Raw genomic sequence first — 19,992 nt, 5'->3', positions numbered from 1 at the left:
GCTCTTTAGTTTATAGCAGCATAATTCAAGATTGAGTTTGCAGCAGCATATGGCCTGCTGAGTAGTGAGGAATAGATACTTGTAGATTGTGAAGTGCCGATTACAGCTTATATAGATTACAAGTGCCAGCAGCAGTACACGAACGGAGAAGCTCGAAAGATGGATTGGCTAAGAAGCGCTCCTACTCCTGAAGAATAGGTCACATCAGGTACAGGCATGCATTGCATTCCTGCTTATATGCAGGCACGCTGAAGCTTGTGCCCAAGGAAGCTGATATGGACACAGTAGCTACCACTAACTGTAACTGGTGAGCAGAATATTCAATTCACAGCATAATATGGAAGAAGGCGTCATGTGTTGGCATTGTTGTGGCGCCTCCCATGTTGTCCCCTTCAGCATAATGGACCAACCGAGCTTGCTTGGCAGTGGAGAATCTGATAATAATTGCAAATCTAATCAGTCAATCAAGGGAGTGAAGGAATCTCTTTCTGGTCATAATTAAAAAAAAAGTATGAAAGATTGAAGCACACATCCTTTTTCTTCGACAAGCTCTAAATTAAGGAACATCCACATGCTGGAAACTGCATGACCAGTCAATTATTTCCATGATCGACCCTACCAGTTATGTCCTATGGAGTCAGGTGACGATACACATGAACATGCAGAAAGATCATTTTAAATTTAGTTGATTATAAGATCGTAACAAATTCACACCACTAGGAGCTACTAGTTGCTTTAATTCTGCCATTATATGACCAGGTTTGTAAAAAAAATACTGTGTGTATATGCACAAAAGAGTGGAGAAGAAACACCAAATACAAACCTTGGAGCGGTGATGATGTATCACCTAATCCTTTCTACAATTCCTTTCTGCGTCAGTTCAACTGTAACATTCCTTATGTGCCTAATCTTCATTATATCTTCGCTGAATTCACCTGAATCTCTGTCCTGCCGGAGCTTCTCTATCAGCTCTTCTGACGTGTCATATAGAACTAATTTCTCAAGGGCTGCAAGGTGTTCGATGCCATCAGGAAGAAACTTGAGCTCGGGACAGTCTCCGAAACATAGCTCGGTGAGGTTTTGCACCGTGCCCTTCTCTATTCTAACTTGGTTGAGCTGTGGTGCGCCATATATCCACATATGACTAAGTTTTGCAAAAGACCCTGTATAAAAATCCAACCTCTTCCCTTCAAAAGCCTTAATTAGCATAAGAGAGCGTAGACCATGTAACACGCACAGACACGAAAAGGTTTCCTCATCAATGTTGGAGAATGCCAGCTGCAACTGAGTGAGGCTATTAAGGTGTGACCAACAAGAGAAAAGATGAGGCATCGTTGTTTTTCTAGCTGCCCTGCCAAACCAAGCACAGAAAGGGTTGGACGTAAATTTCGAGATGGGCAAGCTGCAAAACCTCATCCTCAGCTGCAGCACAAATTTCGAGATGGGCAAGATGGCTCATTTTGGTGATAGCATTGCTTAAGTCAACAGAGTGTTCGCTTCTTAGGTTGTAGACAGAAAATGTTCTTAGCTCTGTCAAAGCTCCAACTTCACGCAGAAACTCTGGAGTGGCTTTGATAGACTGAAGAGCCCGCAATCCTGCCAAGTGCTGCATGCCATTAGGCACCTCGACACCGCCTATAGTTATAGTTTCTGATGTGGTGGGAGTGCCTGCATACAGGTACCTCAACTTCTGAAGCTTTACAACATTGTTCGGCAAATACATCAGCTTAGATTCACAAGCATCCAAAACTTCCAAGTTTCGTAACCTCCCCACTGCTTCAGGCAGGCTTTCGAGATCGGTATCTCTAAGACCCAAATAACGCAGATTAAACAAGTCGAATACCTCATTGGGCAGCATTTTGATATGAGTATCTTGCAGGTCCAATGTCGACAACAATTTTGAAGATGTTAGGATAGGCTTCAGCAAATCAACATTGATATACTTCTCAAATACATAGAGCGCACGGAGATGTGTTGCACCACATTGGCTCAGTTGTTCAAGGTTTTCGCCCTGGACAGATATGCGACGTGCACCCTCTACAGAGAATGCCCCAGTACCAGAGCAATTATAAACTTTACCAAAGCATTCCTCCTTGGCTTTGTTAAGGGCAAGAAGGCGTATGACATCATGCATCCTGCAATATTTCAGTCGTCCGGCATAATTCCTTTTCACTACCTGCAGTAGGCTTCGGTTCACAAGCTCAGCCAAGTATCCCTCTGCCACTTCCTCCAATGTTTTGCCCTCTTCCTTTACCCTAATAAACCCTGCCGCAATCCAATGTCCGATTATTCTTCTCCTCTTTAATTCATAATCTTCTGGGGATAGTGCACGGTGTAAGAAACAATTCTTCAAATCATATGGAAGGTCCTCCAAGCTGACCTTTAGGATCATATGAGCATCAGGGATCACATCTTTCGCCAACTGTGAATCCAAACCCCCGTACACATCCTCCCATTCAGCGGAAGTTGGGAGTTTCCGGGAGAGTAGGCGGCTAATGCATGTTATAGCAATAGGCAAGCCTTGACACTTTGCTATGAGCTTCCGAGCCAATTTCTACAGCTCCAATGGACACTCTTTGTCATCAGCATTCCCAAAGGCTCCTTTGCAAAATAATACCCATGAGTGATGCTCTTGTAGCGGTTCCAAGTGAACTGCAGATGAAGACTCCCTAGCCGCCAACACTGCCTGCTTTCTTGATGTGATAACAACTCGTCCGGTACAAGTAGATGTTGGGAAGACATCCCTTATATCCGACCACAAGCACTCATCCCAAACATCATCCAGTACCAAGATGTACTTTTTACCTTGAAGGTAGTTGTGTATGGAGTTTGCTAGGCCTCTCGTCTCAGTGTTGTCGGCATCGACTACGACGCTGAACTGGGCGGCGATCTTCTTCAGCAGATCTTCAATACGGTAACTTTCCGACACAGTTACCCATGCTGTAGCGTCGAAATCCATTTTCACGGTGTTGTACACATGATCAACCAGAGTTGTTTTACCTACACCAGGCATCCCCCACACCATGGTGACTTTGGTGTTGCTCTGCTCCGGACCTTCACAACAGCCGTTCAGCCACTGTATCAACCTCTCCTTGTGCTCGTCGATCCCCACAAGGTCATCATCCTTGGTGAAGTGCAAAGCTTGACCTCGATTAGTCAACCTGACAGCAGAAGCAGATGTGCCGGTGACTGCATAATCTCTTCTCCTCCGGTTGGCATCCTGCAGCTGGGCTTCGATTTCTTGGAGTGTGTTTGCCAGGCGGCGCCAGGTCTTGATATGCTTGAGCCGCTTCTTCATCTTGCCAGCGAACCCTCCATGCTTGGAGTCCTCCAGCTTGTAGGTGAACTCATCGACGACGTCCTCGATCCGGAAGGCGAGGCCCCTGATCTCGCCGACAAAAATGGCGGTGGTCTTGTCGGTGTCCTTGAACCGCTCCGCCTCCTGCAGGTAGGCCTGCATGCTCTCCAGCTCCGCCTTGGACCGGCGTATCTTGCCGAAGAGACCCCTAAGGGCGGCGGCTTCCTTGCACAGCAGTGCCCCACCATAGGTGGCCGCCTCTTTGGCCAGCGCCGCGCCGAGCGTGACCACCAGCTGCCCGACAACAGCCTCCGCCATGGTTCTTGAGGATTTGGAGAGTAAACTGGTTGTTTGAGCGCACAATTTGGTGGTAGCTCTGAGGAGTAAACTGGCTGTTTGAGCGCTGCCTCTAATGTGGTGGTAGCTAAGGCTTTACTCGACTCCCTGAGCTCACAAATTTGAGTCCATAATCTGGCCTTTGAATAATCAGCGTGAATGCAAGCCACAATTTGGTCTTTGAAAAATCAACATGCATGCCAGACCACAGTTGGGTCATCCACAGTTTTGTGGCTGTTGAGGCTTTGAGCTCAGTCCACTCTTTCCTTATCCTCTTCGAGGTTGAGGCCTTGAGCTTATTTTTATTTCTTTTTATACTCTTCCAGGTTTTTTTGCCCATCTAAAAAAAACTTATTATCCTGTTCCAAATGGACAGCAGAACAGATACAACAAAAGGTGCAATTTCAGAGGCTCGGGTGAAAGAAGAAGTTGTTACCACCAAAGTGTGCCGCAAACGACGCCCCTTGTTGGTGACTTCCTGCAACCATTGATCCAAGTAGTGAAGCTAAAATTTGAAATGCATGGAACCCTTCAACCACGGACACTGGTAGAAAAAGGGCCTATAGTCCCGGTTCGTAAGGGCCTTTAGTCCCGTACTAATACCTCCCTCCTTTAGTCCCGGTTCAATCCAGAACCGGGACCAAAGGGTCTCCACGTGGGCAGTGCGCAGAGCCTAGTCAGGAGACCCTTTGGTCCCGGTTGGTGGCACCAACCGGGACCAATAGGCATCCACGCGTCAGCACTTCTGTGGCTGGGGTTTTTGTTTTTTTTTGAAAGGGGGGGGGGGGTTGGGGGTTTTGGGGGGTTAATTTAGGTGTTTCATATATTGTGTTAGCTAGTTATAATTAATAGAGAGAAGTGTCCTCTGTTATGTCCGTGCTTGGTCGACGCTACGTACTATACATACGTATATAGAGAGGACTAGACACGCTAGCTAGCTAGTAAGCAAACGAAGGAAACAGAAGATCGTCATGAACATATATGCATATATACAGAGAGAAGTGATATCGACCACCTCTCCTTCTCCGAGAGATTGGTCGAACAACAAGTTCTCGTATATCTATCTGACACTACCGGCTACATATATACAATAATTATCTCTTACAAATATAATCATACGGACTCAGGGTCCACATAGAATTCTCCGTCTTCAGGGATCACGTGGTCAAGAAAGAATGCCGCCAATTCCTCTTGAATTGCTCGCATGCGAGCTGGTGCTAGGAGTTCATCCCGCTTCCGAAACATCTAATTTGAAGAAGGGGGTCAATACATATATATATATATATATATATATATATATATATATATATATAAATGAATGAAACTCAACACAAATGATGGTAATAAAATAAAATTGTGAATGTTGTTATTTACGTACTTCATATTGTTCGTTAGAGTACCCGCCCCGCTCACAGGTCGTGTGGCGGATGGACTCGCAGATGTAGTATCCACAGAAATCATTCCCTTGTTCCTGCCACAACCACTTTACAAGAAATAGAGGTCAATCAAACTGATAAGCAAGAATGCTAAATGGTATTGATGAAACTAGCGCTTGAATCACTAGGAGATGCGCGGAACATGCTACTATAGTACTTACTTTCGGGTGTCTAAATTCCAGCTCCTTCGGCAGTCCCGGAACTGTTTTGGTGAATTTTCTCCAAACCCTGCCGGACAAAGAAAACAATTATTTGATATCAGGAAATGAACAAAGTTGCTGATATGGTGGATAATGATCGATTTAACTTACTTCTTGAGGATTTCAGTCATGTCCGCATACTCCTTGGGATCTTTTCGTTTAGAGTCCAAGACGGTTACTACTCCCTGCTCAAGCTTAATCTCTAGGAGAATATAGTGGTAACTGCACACACATGCATAACTCATCAATTACATTACTATAACCTTGACTAATATATAAGGGAAACCGAATACGCACAAGACAGTAACACTCACCTGAAGTTGTAAGGAAAGAGTATTATATCTTTGTTTTGATTTATTACGAACGATCGTAGCAAGCTGGCCTCGGTAGCTGCGGCATGAAGTTTAACCTGAGTTGCATCTATGAGATATGTGTTAATGAACCCAATATTACCGACTTGTCTTTTCTTCAATTCGCGATCTTCAATCTGCATAATATAGTGAGGATGATTATAAATACATGCAATGAAAGAGCTAAGCTATATAGAGAAACTTAATGACAGAAGTAGTACTACTTACAGACAGTAGCAGGTGACCGTTGTTTTATCGAGGGCCAATTGATTGAAAAACTGATAGAACTCCTCAAATGGAACAGGCAACAGATCAATTCCAACGAGGTCATGCTCCGGTTTAACTCTCGCATACAAAGTACTCCTCCCCCCAGAGTCTCTGCAGATTTTCAAGTACCAATCATGCAATCTTCGCATCATCGTTGATAGAGATCTTTCATCTTTGACGAGAGGCTTCCCGTACTCGTATCTTTGTATCTGCACCTCCGTGGGTTCATAATGTACTTCGTCGGGCAGGTAATCTGCAAGATTGCTATAACCGGGCACCATCCTCGGATCATTATCGACGTTGTGGCTAGGCACCTTGAGCGGGGGGCACGATTGCTTCACTTGTTCGCCGAGTTGGGCAATTTGTTTCCCAGCTCGTCGTTCTTTCAGCCTTTGATCACTGACAGTACTTCCTGACCGCTCCGCTTCGGCAAATTCCTTTCCAATAATGCAGTCATAGTTTCCTTTCGGCGGATCAGACTTCGGTGGTTTTGTCAGGGCAGCCAGAGTGCGCTTCACTTTCACCCGATCTACCTTCTCCTCCGGAGGTGGATGTTTCTTTTCTTTCACCCCTTCAAAGAAGTTCCTCACTTCTTCTCGCGCGATCTCGGTGTTCTCCTCCAGGGTCCTCTCATATGGTAACTTCTCTGGAGTCTTCAGAGAAGGACTGAATCTGTATGTCCTCCCGCCTCTGATTGTACTGCTAGACGCCGACCGAGCAGACGGAGCGGTTGTCTTCTTTACTTGCTTAAGCGGCGGAGGAGAAGGACTACGACGCGCCGGAGCAGCTGGAGCGGCGGCAGGTCTCTTCCGCCCTTGCTGACGAGGCGGAGAAGGAGGAGGCTGGCTGCTCGGACGCGTCGGCGCAGGCGGAGAAGGAGGCGGAGTGCCGCCACGCGCCGGAGAAGGAGCCGGCCGAGGGCCCTGATCGTCACTCGCCGGAGGAGGAGGCGGTGGAGGCAGAGTGCCCTGACTCGCCGGAGGAGGAGGAGGAGGCGGTGGCGTCCAGTTCGAAAGGTTGATGAGCTCCTTCCGCCATAGGCATGGAGTCTTCAGAGCAGACCCCAGCCGAGTCTCCCCTTCACCGGTAGGGTGGTCAAGCTGGAGGTCCTCAAATCCCTCCGTTATCTCATCCACCATCACCCTAGCATATCCTTCTGGAATCGGCCGGCAATGAAAAGTTGCGCCGGGTTCAGTAGGATAAATAGAGCCAACAGCCGTCTTGACCTTCAAATTCATCCATTGCGTCATAAGGTGGCAGTTTTGAGACTCCGTTATAGCATCCACGGGATAGCTGGCAGGAGCCGTCAAGGCATGCTCCAGCTGAAGCAGCTCGGTGGAAGCCACGCTGCTTCTGCGCTGAGATGGCGGGGTAGCTTCGGGGGAGGCTTCGGCAGTACGTTTGCTGTGATTTGCTTCTCGTTCCTCTATCGCGTCTACCCTTGCTTGCAGCGCCTGTATTTGGGTCTGCTGCACTTTTTTTCCTCCTCTCATGGGATTTGTAACCGCCTGTGTCCGGAAACCCAACCTTCCACGGAATGGAGCCTGGCGTGCCTCGTGTCCGTCCAGGGTGCTCAGGATTCCCGAGGGCCATTGTGAGCTCGTCGTTCTCCTTGGCTTTGTTGAGGGCAAGAAGGCGTATGACATCATGCATCCGACATCGTTTCAGTCGTCCGGCATAATTCCTTTCCACTACCTGCAGTAGGCTTCGGTTTACAAGCTCAGCCAAGTATCCCTCTGCCACTTCCTCCAATGTTTTGTTCCCTTCATTTTCCTTGATAAACCCTGCCGCAATCCATTGCCTCATTATCCTTCTCTTTAATACATAATCTTCCGGGGATAATGCACAATGTAACAAACAATTCTTCAAATCATATGGAAGGTCCTCCAAGCTGACCTTTAGGACCCTATCAGAATTTGGGATCACATCTTTCGCCAACTGCGAATCCAAACACCTGTACACATCCTCCCATTCAGCAGAAGTTTGGGGTTTACAGGAGAGTAGGCGGCCAATGCATGCAATAGCAATAGGCAAGCCATCACACTTCGCTATGAACTTACGAGCCAATAACCGCAGCTCCAAAGGGCACTTTTTGTCATCAGCATTCCAAAATACCCCTTTGCAGAACAACACCCAGGAGTGATGTGCTTGTAGTGGTTCCAAGTGAATTGCATATGCAGACTCCCTAGTTGCCAACACTGCCTGCTTTCTTGATGTCATAACAACTCGGCCGGTACAATTAGATGTTGGGAAGATATCCCTTATCTCTGGCCACAGGCGCTCAGCCCAAACATCATCCAGGATCAAGATGTACTTTTTACCTTGAAGGTAGTTGTGGATGCGAAAAGTTGCAGTATAGATCGAGCTCCGCGGTACCCACAATCATGGCCGTTTGTCTGTCTTGGGATGCACGAGGTGGGCCGAGACACTTCAGACTATTAGCAGGTGCATGCTATATTAAGCATTTCTTTGTCTTTCACAGATGTACAGTGAACCGCAGGGGACAGGGCCCTGCAGCCTCGCCTACAGTGTGTAGTCAACATCAGGTTTGGCTGCTTGTGCTCCTGTGCCACCCGTGACTCGCTGACATGCACCGTTCTTTTCTGATTACTAAGCAGCAAGTATAATACATCATCCTCGTGTGAGAGAACTGGTGACACAGAGAGAGAAAGTTGAGAGAGAGAGAGCAGTTTTAGGACAGAGAGAGAAACAGTATGAGAGAAATTTACTTGGTCAGATGCGGCGGATTGTGTTTGTGCAAACAAGAAATCAAGATGCGTCAATCCACTCATACAGTTTTTAAAGAAAAGATCAAGATGTGTGAGAGCAGTTTTTGTTGCTCATTTTTTGGGAATTAAGAGAGAAAGTGGACAGAGAGAAACTGTATGAGAGAGATACAAGTGATGAAGAGTATTTAAAGAGAGAAAAAAATCTTTTCATGGCAGAGAGAGTTGTCGCTAGAATTTGACGTGAGAGTAGGAGAGAGATACGACAGTGGTGATCACGGGAGAGAGACAGTGTTGCCTGTACACGCGTCGATGGTGGACAAAAGAATGCAGTGGACCTAGTCTGATGGACATTCGTAGGCCTCAGGATTAAGCTCTGAGCGCCTGACGCTAGCTGCTTATTTCTGCATCGGTGCACACATCCACATGAATCAGAAGCCAGAATGAATGATTGCGATATGGGGTACCATGTAGGCCGAGTTAGTTAAAACCACACTCTTGTGGATGGACTTCGCTAGACCTTTCATCTCAATGTTGGCGACATCAACCGTGACTCCGAACTGAGCGGCGATCTTCTTAAGCAAATCCTCAATACGGTAACTTTCCGACACAGTTATCCATGCTGCGGCATTGAAATCCTCTTTCACGGTGTCGTACACATGATCAACAAGAGTGGTTTTACCAACACCAGGCATCCCCCACACGAGGGTGACTTTGCTGCTGCTCTGCTCCAAACCATCACCACCGCCGGTCAGCCACTGTATCAACCTTTCCTTGTGCTCTTCAATCCCCACAAGGTCCCCATCCCCGGTGAAGTGCAAAGCTTGACCTCCAGATCTGCCAGCAGTAGCAGATCTGCCGGTGACGGCATAATCTCTCTTCCTCCGGTTGGCATGCTGCAGTTGGGCTTCGATTTCTTGGAGCTTGGCCTCCAGGCGGCGCCAGGTCTTTATATGTTTGAGCCTCTTCTTCATCTTGCCAGCGAACCCTCCATGCTTGCAGTCCTCCAGCTTGTAGGCGAACTCGTCGACGACGTTCTCGATCTGGAAGGCGAGGCCCCTGATCTCACCAACGAAGATGGATATTGTCTCATCGGTGTCCTTGAACCGCTCTGCCTGCCGCAGGCAAGGTTGTCAGAATCGTGATTCTGAATCAGATCGGAGCTCCGATGGTTGGATCGTAAATCGTGGAATCTTCACTATCAGGATCGTAGAAACGTAGATTCTAGAGACTAAAATCGTAGAATCAGAGGGGTTAGTTTGGATCGTAAAGTCGTAGAATCGTACAATAGAATCACGATTCTGACAACCTTGGCCGCAAGTATGCTTGCATGTTCTGCAGCTCCACCTTGGACTGGCGGATCTTGCCGAAGAGAACCCTCAAGGCTGCAGCTTCCTTGCACAGCAGCGCCCCACCGTAGGTCACTGCCTCTTTCGCCAGCGTCCCGCCCAGCGTCACCAGCAGCTGCCCGACAACAGCCTCTGCCATGGTTGTTGATGAAGAAAGAAGCTGTAAAATCAGTAGAAACAAGTAGAGCATCACGGACAACAACTATGAGCATCGAAACAACTAGAGTAGGGGCATCGATCTATCCTGGTTGTATCTCTCCCATACCCTCACTTTCACGCACTCCTTAGTCCTTACCCTCTAAGCAGCGGAATCAAGCAGAAGCAGCAGCAGCCAAATCTCAACTAACAGCCTCACACTGAATTTCTTTCTCTCCTCTTCGTATCCCACAACACAATAAAACAAAGTATAGTCTCAGTCGCTCAGTGCAGCGTGGCGACGCGAGCTAGGAAGAAGGGAAGGGAAGGGGAGAAGAGAACCAACCTTCCGGCGGCAACGATGACGACGACCAGCTGGCGATTTGCCTTCCCCCTCCCAGCCGAGTATTTTGCTTTCCTTGTACAGCCGGGGAAGACTGCAATAGTACACGCAGCTCTTTCCGGTGAGAAATAGGAAGAAAAGAAATTGAATGTGGGCCCTCCGATCTGGGATGGATGCTTCAAGTTGACACGCGGGCGGCGGGAGCTGGTGGAGGGACTCCTTTGTTCCACGAAACCCCCGCTTAACGCCCGTTATATAAAATATATTCTTTAAAATTACTTGTATTTAGAAACAGAGGAAGTAGATACTTCCTTTGTAGGCGTCGTATCCTATAAATCCACACATGTTTGTGCATCCCTGCATTCTCTCATCGTCGGCCGTCCGGTCGAAATCTCGTGCCTACTATGCATCGGTCCTCTTTTTGCAGGAAAAGGCCCGCCTCCATCCTAAGTTAGGCTGTGAATTTTCTAAACACCCCCCTCCCCAAGCAGAGAGCGGCTCTGCTAATTCCTGATCTCGCCGAAATTCTGCGGCGGCCACGACGGAATGTGCATCTACACACGGCCGATTGCGACGACAAGGTCGGAAGTCTGCAACCAATATGAGTGATAGGCCGTGTGTGTGTGGCTGTTGCAACGGCAGCCTCGGATGGAGATCAATGTAGATGGTTGCCACATCAGCAGCCCCGGATGGAGATCGATGTAGATGGTCGCCACATCGGCAGCCTCAGACGGAGATCGATGTAGATGGTCGCCACATCGGCAGCCTCAGACAGAGATCGATGTAGATGGTTGCCACATCGGCAACCCCGGATGGAGATCGATATAGATGATCGCCACATCGGCAGCCTCGGACGGAGATCCATGTCGATAGCCATGCATCGGTAGCCTGCGACGGAGCACACGGCGGAGGTCCGCATAGGCGGCAGCCACGACTTGCGATGGAGACAGCCGTCAGAGTTGACTTTGCTGCCACGTTAGCCCTGACGGGTGGGTCCCACATGTCATAAACGTGTTTAAATCGTTTTGGCTATTTTCTAAAAGTGGTAGTTTTTAGTCATAAAATTACGAAATTTTTGTAGTTTTTGGCCACTTTTTAAAATGGTAGTTATGTGGGACGCATATCTGTAAAGTGGTAGCTTTTTTTTGTTAAATACTCTATCTATGTTGATCATCTTGGAGAGGTCCCTCCAATGGTTACTTCCAACCATAAATTTACATCATCTTGTTATAGCTTTGAGCCGCTCTTTGCCATCATGCATTTTGAAGCGTCAACAAAACATCAGAATTTTTGTTGGCTTAGTTTGCATAATATACTTGCTGTAGCATTGGGACTGCCTTAATTAAGCTATAAATATTTCCACTTGAAACGGCCCTAAGTCAACTCTCTACCACCCGCCACCACGCCTCCCCCACCTCACCACCCCTCCTCCTATCTATGTAAACAGCATCCCATGCATTGACCCTCTCCATTCTCTCTCTGTGCACTCAATCGAAGAAAGATGGCCATGGTGTTTACCATGGAGGAGGTCGCCCAGCACCACTCCAGCAACGATTGCTGGCTCCTCATCGCCGGCAAGGTCGCTTCTTTTCACTTTATCATGTGCCTCCTTACATGGTATATATTCCCTAAGTGGATCAGTAGTAGTAGTAGACTTGTCGATTCCTGATCTGACTCCTGCTAGTGTTTAGGCTAGCTTGATGGGCGAAATAAGATGTGATTAGGTTCCTGGTGGACGACACGGACGACCACCTATTTTTTTTCACGTTATTATTTGCATCTACTCTCTGATAATTAGTTCTGTCCATTGCTAGCTTTATGGGATTTGTTGCTTGTTTCTGGATTGTATCCAAGCATACTCGAGGACCTTCGGTACTACCTCTTTCTCAGTTTACAGGACGTGCGCGTACCCCTAGGTCGTCAATTTGGCCAACCTAATACAAGTCATATATTACAAAAAATATACCAATATAAACTTTAGATATTCTATTTTCAAACCGTATAATTTTTGTGTTATATAGTTTATATGAAGGTGATAAAATTGGCAACCTAGGTATACGTGTAGAACTTGTAAACTGAAACGGAGGTAGTACTAGTTTGCTTTGCCTAATATATTACCGTGTACCTGCTAGCTAGAAGCACTACCACATACGTACTACTAGTTCACGTCCAGAGAATCGATCAGGAGCAGAACGGCTAGCTTTTCAGTCCATGGGTCGATCGATTAGAAGAGTCAGATTCGCTCTGTTGTGGTGATTATTGTTGCTGTTCATCATCGTCGTCATCGTCGGAAAGTACTCACTAAAGAAAATATTCTTCTTCCATAGGTGTATGATGTGACCAAGTTTCTTGAGGAACACCCCGGAGGTGAAGAAATCTTGCTGTCTTTAGCTGGTACTGCCCCATCACACAGTCTTCTTTCGTAAATAAGGCTACAAAGAAGAGACCGTGATTTCAGGTTGTTACAATTACTTTTCTCGCAGGCATGGATGCAACAACGAACTTCGAAGATGTGGGACATAGCAGCGACGCTCGGGAAATGATGGATATGTACTAAATCGGCGTCCACTAGTGCAGAACCGGGCAATAGCATCGGTTCGTAAGGCCCTTTAGTGCCGGTTTAGGAACCGGCACTAACATTTCGGCACTAAAGGCCCCCCCCTTTAGTACCGGTTCAGCACGAACCGGTGCTAAAGGAAAACCACGTGGCACGAGCCAGCTTCGGGGGCCGGGAGCCCTTTAGTACCGGTTGGTAACACCAACCGGTACTAAAATATTTGGGGGGTTTTGGTTTTATGATTTCTTTTTCATTTAATTTTGTGTTTTCCATTTTAATTCTTTTTCGTTTGCTGGTATTTTACGGTACTACACATTGTACACATTATGCATATATATATATATATATATATAAATAAATTTCTAGTAGAACCAGTCATATATATATATCATCAATGTCTCACAAACCATCATATTAATTTACACATACACACATGTATAGCTATATACAATTTCTCCTACATATGCATGTTGCCTTCGGAGCCAGTGGCATTAGCCTAATTGGTGCCTTCGGAGTACGATGACAATTGGAAGTGGTTCATGACCTGTTCGATGGGGGCGGTAGCGGGTAATAGTATTCTCCCTTCGGATTTATGACCTGGTCGAGCAAAAATCCCGCTATTTCCTCTTGAAGTGCTTCTACGCGCTCCGTTTCTAAGAGCTTGTCCCGCACCTCTTTGAACTGTTAAGAAGGAGATCAATATGCATGTGTATTAGTTGTGTGACTAGATATCGATAATGGTGTAAAAATTATGAATAGTGTTTTGACAAGCGTACCCATTCTTGTCTTTGAGATCTGCTCCTTTCGGACGCCATCATGCGAATGTTCTCGCAAACGCAGAATGCACACAGATCATCCCCCTGCGCCTGCTTTAGGGCCTTTATTACGAGAATGGAATTTAATTTGATCAGATAATAATTAATCAAGCATGATAATTAAAGAGATGGCAGCTAGCTAGCTACCTAGTACTACTTAATTACTTACCTTGGATCGAAACCATTTCAGCTGTGGTTTCCATTCGCCTTCCGTGACGCTGATGAACCTTGCCCAAGCCCTGCCCGCCGACAAAGAAAATGAATAAAGGGGTTATTAAATAGTTCATATCATGAAATGACGAACTAAATAGGCCGAGATATATATAGTTAATAATGATTGAAATTACCTGTTGACTATCCCATACAAGATGTTGTAGTCACTATTTGCTTTGAGTAGCGAGTCCAGTATTTCAACTGTTCCGGCGTCAACTTTAATGATACACAAGATCCAGTGAAATCTGCATGCACACACGTTTGCATGTCTTAATTAAGCGGGCATATGTAAGCAAAAACATGTAGCTAGCTAGTAGGCAAAAATAGAGAATTTGTAGTACAAAAAAGTGTGACTCACTGAAAGTTGTAAGGAAGTAGTATATCTTCATTATATTTGAGGCGCTTCAAGAACTCTAGCATGCTGTCCTCTACCTGCTTTTCATAATACTTGTTCATTTTCCATGTGTATTCATTAACGGTGTTTGGGTCAATGAACCCAATGCCATAGCGTCCACCGTTTCTTATTTCATACATCTTCATCCTGCATAATACCACAGAAAAGAATATAGTGAGGATAATTACAGGTAATGATTGATCAAAAGGATCACTACAGCTAGCTTGAGACTTAAATTACAGAAAGAAATCACTTACAGACAATAGCAACTGACGATAGATTTGTTGAGTGCGTCTTGATTGTATAACTGAAACAGTTCAGAATACTCAACGCCACAGCTTTCTCATGGTAGTAATGATCCTTCTTGACATACACCATGAGGGACTCTCGATCGGATCTCTTGATAATGTCCATGTACCATTGATGCAATTCATACATTCTCGTTGGGAGCTTCTTGACATCTTCTGGCTCGACCAAAGGTTGGCCTCGGACATATTTCCATTTTATTTCCTCTGTAATCACAGGCATGTCCTCGATCTCGAGGAGTTGTCCAACAGTGATCTTGAGTTCTTCAGCCTGCATTATATGCTCCTGGGTTATTACCACATCGCCCACCTCGGGAACGTAAACTATTTGGCCACAATAATATTGGGCGCGCGTACTGTCACGTGTTGTTGGCGGCACAACAAGCGGGGGGATCGATTGCGCCGCCTGTTCTCCCAGCTGGGCAACGGTTTTCCCGCATTTTTCGACAGCAGCTTGTTGTTTGCTCGAGCGCGAGCTCGCCTCCTTCTGTAGACGTTGTCGATGTAACTTCCTGATGTGGCGCTCATAGTCTGTGTCAACAGGTTTAGGAGCTGGTGATTGAGCTATACGAATGAAGTGGTCAACTACTTCCACAGGCACTTTCTCCCTTGGCCGCGGTGGCAGTTTCGGTCTAAAATGGGCGTCGACTTCTGCCCGCACTATGGCATTGGTTTGCTCCTCGGTCCTGTCGTAAGCCCTCACAGGAAGAGGAGTAGTGAGGTTTGGACCATATTTATATCGCTTGCCTCCACCTGTACTTCCTGTACTATGACCTCGACTGGTACCGCTACGCACCATAGCTGCGGGGTGTCTCTTCTGCGATTGCTGAGGCGGCGGAGACGGCTGACGGGGCTGAGTTGGACGAGGAGGAGTGGCCTGAAGCTGTGCCAGACTTGGAGGAGGAGTGGCCTGAGGTTGTGCCGGACTTGGAGGAGGAGTGGACGTCTGACGCTGTGTCGGACTTGGAGAAGGAGTGGCCTGACACTTTGCCGGACTTGGAGGAGGAGGAGTGGCCTCACGCGTTGGTGGACTTGGAGGAGCGGGAGTCTGCTGACTCGGTGGCGGACTTTGACGAGGAGTCGGGTGACGCGGTGTCGGTGGCCTTCGAAAAATGATGCAATCCTTTCTCCATAGGATGATACGATGTTTGGCATCTCCGAGTGTGTGCTCCTCGTCACCTCCAGGAATGTCAAGCTCCAGCCCCGAATATTGGTCCACCACCTCATCAACCAAGACACGAGTATAGCCCGCTGGAATCGGGTTGCAATGAAAGGTTGCCTCGGGGGAATTTGAAAAAGCAACGGCGTCCGCCACCTTCATGGATATGTTCTTCATTTTGAAGTGTAGCTCGCAGTTAGTGTTCTCCGTGATGTCATCCACGGGGTATCTATCCAGCACTACTGCGTCGCCCGGGGCGGAACCCACACTGCTTCTCGGCATGGATGGGGCGGTGGTATCCAATGCTGGATCATCCGCTAGCTGCTGCAGCTGCTGAGACCCCCTTTGCTGGCTAAGTGAGTCGATCTGCTCCTGCTGCCGCTGGAATTTAGCTGCCAATTCCGCTTGACTTGCTTCTAGGCCTTGAAGGCGTTCATAGTCGAGCTTCCTCTGCTCCTCCTCCATCTTCCTCTTCTTCTCCTCCGCAATCTTCTTTCTCGCACGGGTTCTGTAGTCGGCGTTCCAGTCTGAAAATCCCTCATACCACGGAATAGCGCCCTTGCCTCGTGTTCTTCCCGGGTGTTCAGGATTTCCCAGGGCACGCGTAAGCTCGTCGTTCTCTCTGTTGGGCTGGAACACCCCCGATCGAGCCTCTTCTATTGCAACAAGTAGCGCATCGTCGGCTCCGTTCAGACATGCCTTCGTCGAAACATTGCCTGTCTTCGGGTCCAACTCCCCCCAATGCGCATAGAACCAAGTCCTGCACCTGGGGGGCCAGCTCTTAGTAACCGGAGTGACACTTGCATCCTTCATCTCTTTCTCAGACTTATCCCACTTAGGCATTGCCACCGCGTAGCCACCTGGCCCCAGCTTATGGAACTTATCCTTTTTTTCGACATTCTTCTTGTTTATTCTCGACCGTTCCTTAGCTAATTCTGAATCCTTGAATTTCACGAAATCGTCCCAATGAGCACTTTGATTCTCTAGTATCCCCTCGAATACTGGAGTCTTCCTTCCTCCCTTGTCGTACTTCTCCCACGTCGTTCTCTTGTGGTTCTTGAATGCAACCGCCATCTTCCTAAAAGCAACGTCCTTGACTTTCCGCACATCTGCTTCTGTGAAATTATCTGGTAGGGTGAAATGTTTCATGAGAGTATCCCAAAGCAGTTTTTTTATTCTCGTCGACAAAAGTAACATTTGGACGTGGCTTTGCTGGCTTTCTCCATTCTTGAAGGGAGATCGGGAGTTGGTCCTTCACAAGAACTCCGCACTGACGAACGAACTTGTCCGCAATCTTCTTAGGCGCTAATGGTTCGCCATTAGGTTTGAATGCCTCGATATTGTACTTTACGCCCTCCTTTAACTTTTTGTTCGGGCCTCGTTTCGTCCTTTTGCCTGAAGATTTGCTCGATCCGGATGGCTGAAAGAAGAAAGATCGATTCGTTAATATATCTTCAACTCATTTAAAACATGCGATGATCACCAGATTCCTGCTTATATAAATATATATACCTCGCCGGTGTTTGTTGTTTCAGGATCAACATGTTCTTCGTCGTAGTTCATGACTTCATCTACTCGGTCGTCGCGATCGAATATCATATCACCCTCTCCGGTGTTGTTTAGAAATTCGGAGCCGTCAAAATCTTCTTCATTTTGATCATCATCTGGCCCGCGTATGATATCGAGCATGGTCTGTTCTCTCTCTCTGTCGGTATTGTCCGCCATAGCTTTTATTTAACTATGCTAAAAGAAATATAAAACAATTTAGTATAATCTCGAATAATAGATATAATCTCGAATACATCGTCTCGAATAATAGATATAATCTCGAATACATCGTCTCGAATAATAGATATAATCTCGAATACATCGTCTCAAATAATAGATTTAATCTCGAATACATCGTCTCGAATAATAGATTTAATCTCGAATACATCGTCTCGAATAATATATAATATTGAATAGTACATCACTGGCTAGGTAGCTAATTAAAGATCGAATACTACAGAAGAATCTAGGACACTCGCGGTTCCTGCGGCGCGGGCGGTGGACACCCAAAGAGAAGGAACCCTCACAGGGTCATAGCTGAAGTGAGATCCCTGAACAAACTGCCAGGTATTGGAGAACCTGCCGCCCTCTAACGCAACCATGTAGCGATGGACGTGCTCGTCCTCCTCCCTGACACGACGACGTACCACCTCCGGCGGGGCCGGCTCCCTCCGCACCGAAACTGGCCCATGCGAACGCCACCAAACGAGATCAGGGTCGACGACGGGACCCGGGGCCGGGTTCCTCATCAAGCGGCGCGCCCCTCCAGGCAGCACCTCCCAGTGCCAGCCCGGCGGAGCCCAGTCCCGGACATGGGTCAGCTGGACGTCGTCGCGGACGTGTCGTCGGCGAGGATGCGGGCCGGGCATCGTCGACAACAAATACTAGCTATATGCCCGCAAAAAGTAACATTTTTTTAATGATTGGATTTTGATAACTAAAATTTCTAACATTTCTATAATGTTTCTAATAATGCTATATATAACTAACATTTCTAATATTTCTATAACTAAAAAAAAGAAAAATTTCTAACTTTTTTATAACTATTTCTATAACTAAAAAACAGAAATTTCTAACAATTCTAACTTTTTTAGAACTATTTCTATAACTAAAAAACAGAAAAATTTCTAACAATTCTAACTTTTTTATAACTATTTCTATAACTAAAAAATAGAAAAAAATCTAACAATTCTAACATTTCTAACAATTCTAACATTTCTAACTATTCTAACAATTCTAACATTTCTAACTATTTCTAAAAAAAATGTCTAACAATTTCTAAAAAACAGAAAAATATATAACTAAAAATGTGTGTGTGTGCGCGCTCACCGTCCGGCGAGGCGAGAGGCGACGGGGGGCGCGCGGCGACGGGGACGGCGACGGGCGCGGCGACGACGGGGCGGCGACGATGGGTACGGGGACGTACGGGCCGGGGCGGCGACGACGACGGGGACGGTGACGACGCGGCCGGGACGGGGCGGCGGTGATGACGGGGACGACGGGGACGGGACGACGGGGCGGCGACGACGGGGACGGGGCTGCGACGGGCCGGGGCGGCGACGAGGGATATGGAGACGGCGGGGGCGGCGGGCGACGGTGTAGAGGAGAAGAAGCAGAGGGAGAGATGAGAAACTGACGAAATTTTGAAGTGTTTTCTTATATAGAACCCACTTTTAGTACCGGTTGGAGCCACCAACCGGTACTAAAGGTCTGTTTTGGCTAGCCCAAGCGGCGGGAAGCGACCCCCTTTAGTACCGGTTGGTGGCTCCAACCGGTACTAAAGGCCCCCCCTTTAGTACCGGTTGGTGCCACGACCCGGTACTAAAGGGTGTGCGCTGCCAGGCGAGGGGCACAAAAGTTTAGTCCCACCTCGCTAGCCGAGAGGCACTCGCACCTGCTTATAAGCCCCGCCGTCGCTGCTGTCTCGAGCTCCTCTCTTAAGCAGGCCTTCTGGGCCTACCTCTTCTGCGATGCCCTGTTGGGCCTACTGGGCTAGCGGGCCTGCATCCTGGCCCAACTTGAATTTGGGTTTCTAGTCGTATGCAGGCCGCTGTGGCCCAGTAGGTGGGCTTTTTTTTCTTATTTTTTTTGCTTTATTTATTTTTGTGAATAACTTAACTTTGAAAATAGATTTTTTAGTGATTCTTTTTTTATGTTTAATATTAGTGTGTTTTATCATTATATTCAATTTGGTAATGCTTAGGTTATTTAAAAAATGAAATGCCTTTGTAACAGATGAGTTTTTGTCCGAAACCCTGATACTTCGAAACAGATTGTCCATTTTGTACACGAAGTGCATCCAGTTTTTGCGGTAACCCTCTCTACTTTTTTGCACATGCTATGTGGGTGAAATTATGATACCATGCCAACTTTCATCCTTTTTTGAGTTCATTTGAAATGCTTTTCAATTTCAGGGTCATTTAGCTGAAAAAATCCGTAAATGCATGAAAGAATTTGCTTGCACATAAAATTTTTCGCGTTTCAAATGCCAAAACACATAACTAGCTACCCTAACTATTACAGAGATTCCCTCCTGGGTGTGAAACACAGAAGAAAGTGAT

General features: G+C 46.9%; 1 protein-coding gene, 1 long non-coding RNA gene and 1 pseudogene across 3 annotated transcripts; 1 reads left to right on the top strand and 2 right to left on the bottom strand.

Moving 5' to 3' along the window:
- Positions 1-65: 65 nt before the first annotated feature.
- On the bottom strand, positions 66-3,776 carry LOC125533278 (disease resistance protein RPM1-like; annotated as a pseudogene). The gene is made up of 2 exons (XR_015616835.1): positions 824-3,776; positions 66-434 (listed from the first exon to the last, which is right to left on the bottom strand). The product of XR_015616835.1 is annotated as a disease resistance protein RPM1-like (transcript).
- A 262-nt stretch (positions 3,777-4,038) lies between these two features.
- LOC125532513 (disease resistance protein RPM1-like) lies at positions 4,039-10,575 on the bottom strand. Its single transcript, XM_087534796.1, has 5 exons — positions 10,444-10,575; positions 9,935-10,122; positions 9,123-9,738; positions 7,441-8,230; positions 4,039-4,112 (listed from the first exon to the last, which is right to left on the bottom strand). The coding sequence occupies exons 2-5, from the start codon at positions 10,099-10,101 to the stop codon at positions 4,039-4,041; spliced, it is 1,647 nt and encodes a 548-aa protein (XP_087390922.1). The 5' UTR covers positions 10,102-10,122; positions 10,444-10,575.
- Positions 10,576-11,855: 1,280 nt separating this feature from the next.
- LOC147988425 (uncharacterized) lies at positions 11,856-13,321 on the top strand. The gene is made up of 3 exons (XR_015616853.1): positions 11,856-12,019; positions 12,768-12,834; positions 12,924-13,321. It is a non-coding gene; the product is annotated as an uncharacterized LOC147988425 (long non-coding RNA).
- The last annotated feature ends 6,671 nt before the right edge of the window (positions 13,322-19,992 follow it).

Source organism: Triticum urartu, chromosome 1A (genome assembly GCF_056163025.1).
Source record: "Triticum urartu cultivar PI428250 chromosome 1A, HENAU_Tu73, whole genome shotgun sequence".
NCBI classification, from domain to species: Eukaryota; Viridiplantae; Streptophyta; class Magnoliopsida; order Poales; family Poaceae; genus Triticum; species Triticum urartu.
This window is presented reverse-complemented; position numbering and strand designations above follow the sequence as displayed.